The 3,719-nt window shown below is 46.6% G+C and overlaps 1 protein-coding gene across 1 annotated transcript in view; it reads right to left on the bottom strand.

Annotated features, from left to right (window-relative positions):
* abce1 (ATP-binding cassette, sub-family E (OABP), member 1) overlaps window positions 1–2,914 on the bottom strand; it is an 8,022-nt gene extending 5,108 nt beyond the window's left edge. Inside the window, exons 1-5 of the mRNA XM_035675082.1 lie at window positions 2,773–2,914; window positions 1,460–1,601; window positions 1,286–1,371; window positions 997–1,094; window positions 307–424 (exon numbers count right to left, since the gene is read on the bottom strand). Coding sequence (XP_035530975.1) covers window positions 307–424; window positions 997–1,094; window positions 1,286–1,371; window positions 1,460–1,562 — 405 coding nt within the window. The 5' untranslated portion in view covers window positions 1,563–1,601; window positions 2,773–2,914. The remainder of the gene's footprint in view (window positions 1–306; window positions 425–996; window positions 1,095–1,285; window positions 1,372–1,459; window positions 1,602–2,772) is intronic.
* Between the last annotated feature and the right edge of the window lie 805 nt (window positions 2,915–3,719).

Below are 3,719 nucleotides of genomic sequence, written 5' to 3' on the forward strand. Positions count from 1 at the left end.
TTGTTCTGGAGAGGAGGAGACCTCTGTGGATAACTGGGCTCCCTACTTCCTTTGATTGTTAAACTATTTTAACATCTTTGGTGATGTAATGAAGCGGATGTATATTTTCTGTACTGATCAGGTTTGATGTGATCCAGTCGATGGATGTTCAGAAGACAAAGCGAGCAGCGACGCCCACACTTTATCTCCTCAGCACAGCCACAGCGGGTGAACAACACTCGACATTATCAGCGTCACACGAGGAAACGAACGCGGCCGCCCCGCTCTCGTTGTTCTGAGGGGGGAAGGAGAGAGAGAGACACTCACATCGTACTTGCCCAGGTTGGGTTTCTGTTTTCCAGCCAGGATCTTCAGAGCTGTGGACTTGCCGATACCATTGGTCCCCACCAGCCCGAGCACCTCACCGGGCCTGGGGATAGGCAGCCTGCACACACACACACACACACACACACACACAATGTAAAAACTGTCTATTACAGGTAGAAGTCGTCCATTTAAAACTGTACTGCAGTGAAAGTACATTAATATTAGTTAATCCTGATGCATCAACGTTGGAACTACTTTATTTACAGTCAGTTTAATCCAGTGGTTCCGAATCTAGGGGTCGGGTCCCTTCAAAGGGTCACTGGATTAATCTGAGGGACGTAGAAAAAGAAGAAGTCCTCAGACTCAAATTTGTTTTTGTTTTTGGTGAAATTCATGAGAGTTTAACTCTTTGGGCCTCTAACAAACAGTGAAGAGGGGAAAAGTGGATGTGAAAATGTGCTGAAGAGGAATTACTTACTTAATAACAAACAATCTGGATAAAAAACACAATACTGACATTGTGACATGAGCTCACAACAACAACAACAACCACCGCTCCAGTGTTGTCGCTTTCATTCAACAGTCTCCACATCAGAGAGAGAAAACAAGGGAACAAAGATTTCCAACAACCGTCTTCGGGGCTCGAGCGCCGCGCGAAGACGGTTCTGCGAAGGCGTTTGATCGGCGTACCGGTGCAGTTTGAAGGAGTTGGCGCAGTATCTGTGTGTGGTTTCCTTCTCCAGGTTGCTGGGCAGGTTGACGATCGACAACGCTCCGAACGGACATTTCTGTAACGACAGAGCGGCGTCAGGAGAGCCGGAAAAAAACAGAACACATGGCAGCAATCATTCTGTAAGACTCCATCGGAAGATTTAGTTGTTAATCCAGTTTGTCTGAGGGACAAATCACCGATCTAGAAGATAATATTCTACGATTTCTGACCACTGAAGATGATTTAACAGTCAGAAATGTGACTTACCTTGATGCAGATGCCGCAGCCTATACACAGAGACTCTGAGATCCAGACGATCTTACTCTGTGGAGTCACCTCGATACACAGCTTACCTGCAAACACACACACCAATCAGTTTCTCTGTCCTTAAAGACGAGCGTACGTTCAGGTTCAGGGACCGGGTGCGAGCGCCGCACTCACCCATTCGGACCACCGGGCAGCTCTTCTTGCACTCCTGACGGCATTTCTTCGGTTTGCATTTGTCGTGGTTGACGATGGCGATCCTGGTGTTTTTATCCGCCATGACGGAGGGCTGGAATGACGGACGCTAGCACCTGCGGAGCTGAAAGAGAAACAACGAGGCGTTATAAGGGTTATCTGGCTGGTTAACCTGAAGAAGAGGAGCACATATAACCATTAAATCCTCCTATTTGCACGCAGGTAACGGTGATATTCAGGTACCAGAGCTGACGGACTAAACGCACCGTTCACTCTGCTGAAGCAACACATTCAATTCTGAACAAAAAAACGCACAGCCTTTGCTTTTAACAAAGGGCTGCCACACATCTACGACCACATCCCCTCAGTGTGAACTGCACCGGCTCGCCACTGGATCCACATCTGACGGTTTATAGCTTTAATACGGATCAATACAGACACTGGTTTAATGGGGTTTGACTTTAAGGCCTGCAGGAGGGTGAATTGATGTGAATTAAACTGCTGCGAACCAGTCCAGTTAACGCTTTGCAGTGGTTTTGTAAGGAGAGTGAGTCACACCAGACTCCGTTTAAAAATCTGGCCTTTTTATTGTTTCCTCGCCACAAAACAGTCCAAGCCTGCTCCTACGTGACTGTAAGGCCTTTAACTATTCAGTGACACCCGCTTTTTCTATGCGGCATACGTGACAACACATAAAGGGAAACGTATTAGGAATAAAATTAAAGATTGTATGGTGGATTAGTCTGATTCTCTCAGCTGCAGCAGCAACGTGACGGGCGGTGGCGAGCAGCACTAAAGTTAGATTTGTCCTCCAATAACCTGCCGATCAATGACTCATTCATGAGCCGAATCAATCAATCAATCGTGAAGTTTGACAAAACACCTTTAATTGGGATTTTTATGCGTTTTTTTTTGTTAAAAAGGGAGAAAACCTTTAAATTGGTAAATTATTAAACGGAGTTCGGCGCACCATCTTTTTTTTTTTTGGTGCAAGAAACAACGTAATCTTTTTCCTTTCAGGGCTCCACTCTGCCAGCTGTTATAAACCCCCACTGTCTAACTACCCACCGGCTCTGTAAGTATATCTACACGTTAATATAACGCCACACCGGGAGTTACACCGGGAGTTACGTTACCGTTACGTACGCGCAGCAGAGCTAACGGTTAGCTCCCCGTTAGCAGCGGAGGGCCGCCGCACTTTGACAGCTGCTCCGCGGGCGAACAAGCGCTCGTTTTCGGGGCAATAAAACCCCGAAAAAACGAACAAAATCCCGGGCGCTGAGTTAACAACTCACCCCTCTTCGGCTCCCGTCCCCCGGCTGCGAAGAAACCCGACGAGAAACGACGTTCAGGGACAAATAATCGGGGTTGAAACTTCTTTTTTTTCCAGCAACGTGTTCCTCCTCTTGGAAGCCGGCTGGAAAGATGGCGGGAGACACGCACTCAGGACGCGACGCGACGCTGCCGGTGACGTCGGTGAGGAGCGACCCCCGCTAGTAAAAGTGGCGGCAGCAAAACAAAGCGGGTTTAAAACGTTATTTTTTATAGTTTTAGCCTCATTAGATGCACGGATACGACGCTTTAGAGGCTTTTGCTGACGCTACTCGTAAGTTTCTGCTTTTATTTCTGTTTTAAAGTGAGTTTTAGAGGGTTTTTGAGAGACTACGGTGACATATTAGCTGCTAGCGGTTAGCAACCAAACTCCATTAAAACGTGTTTGTTTGTTTATCTTCTTGTTGTGTGTTGTTGTTTGTTATTTCACTGCTTCACTGAGCACCGAACACCTGGGATCCACGTTTAAATCCAGTTAAAACGATGAATATGTTTAATATTCTCTGATTTTTGCCTCTTTTTTTAAATGCACCCGAGCAAAGCCTCGATGTTAAACATTAAACACATCTGGCTCTTTATGTAACTTTAGTTAAATAATATGCTGCCAGATGTGTCACTTGTAGGCCGAATTTCCTCTAAGAAGCTGCTGGTTGTTATGAGCTTTAAAGTTAGTTTCCATCGGTAGTTTAGAGGCTTTAAATGTAGAATAACATGTTAAAATGTGGTAAAGTTAAAGGCGGTTTGGTGTGTGTGTGTGTGTGTCCGCTGTTAGAGGATGGCCACTCCGAGTAAAACTCCACCTGGAGCCGACCCGAAGCAGCTCGAGCGCACAGGGACGGTCCGAGAGATCGGCTCCCAGGCGGTGTGGTCCCTGTCCTCCTGTAAACCTGGTGAGTGTGTGTGTGTGTGT

Source organism: Morone saxatilis, unplaced genomic scaffold (assembly GCF_004916995.1).
Source record: "Morone saxatilis isolate NCDOM2014 unplaced genomic scaffold, NCSU_SB_2.0 Contig4, whole genome shotgun sequence".
NCBI classification, from domain to species: Eukaryota; Metazoa; Chordata; class Actinopteri; family Moronidae; genus Morone; species Morone saxatilis.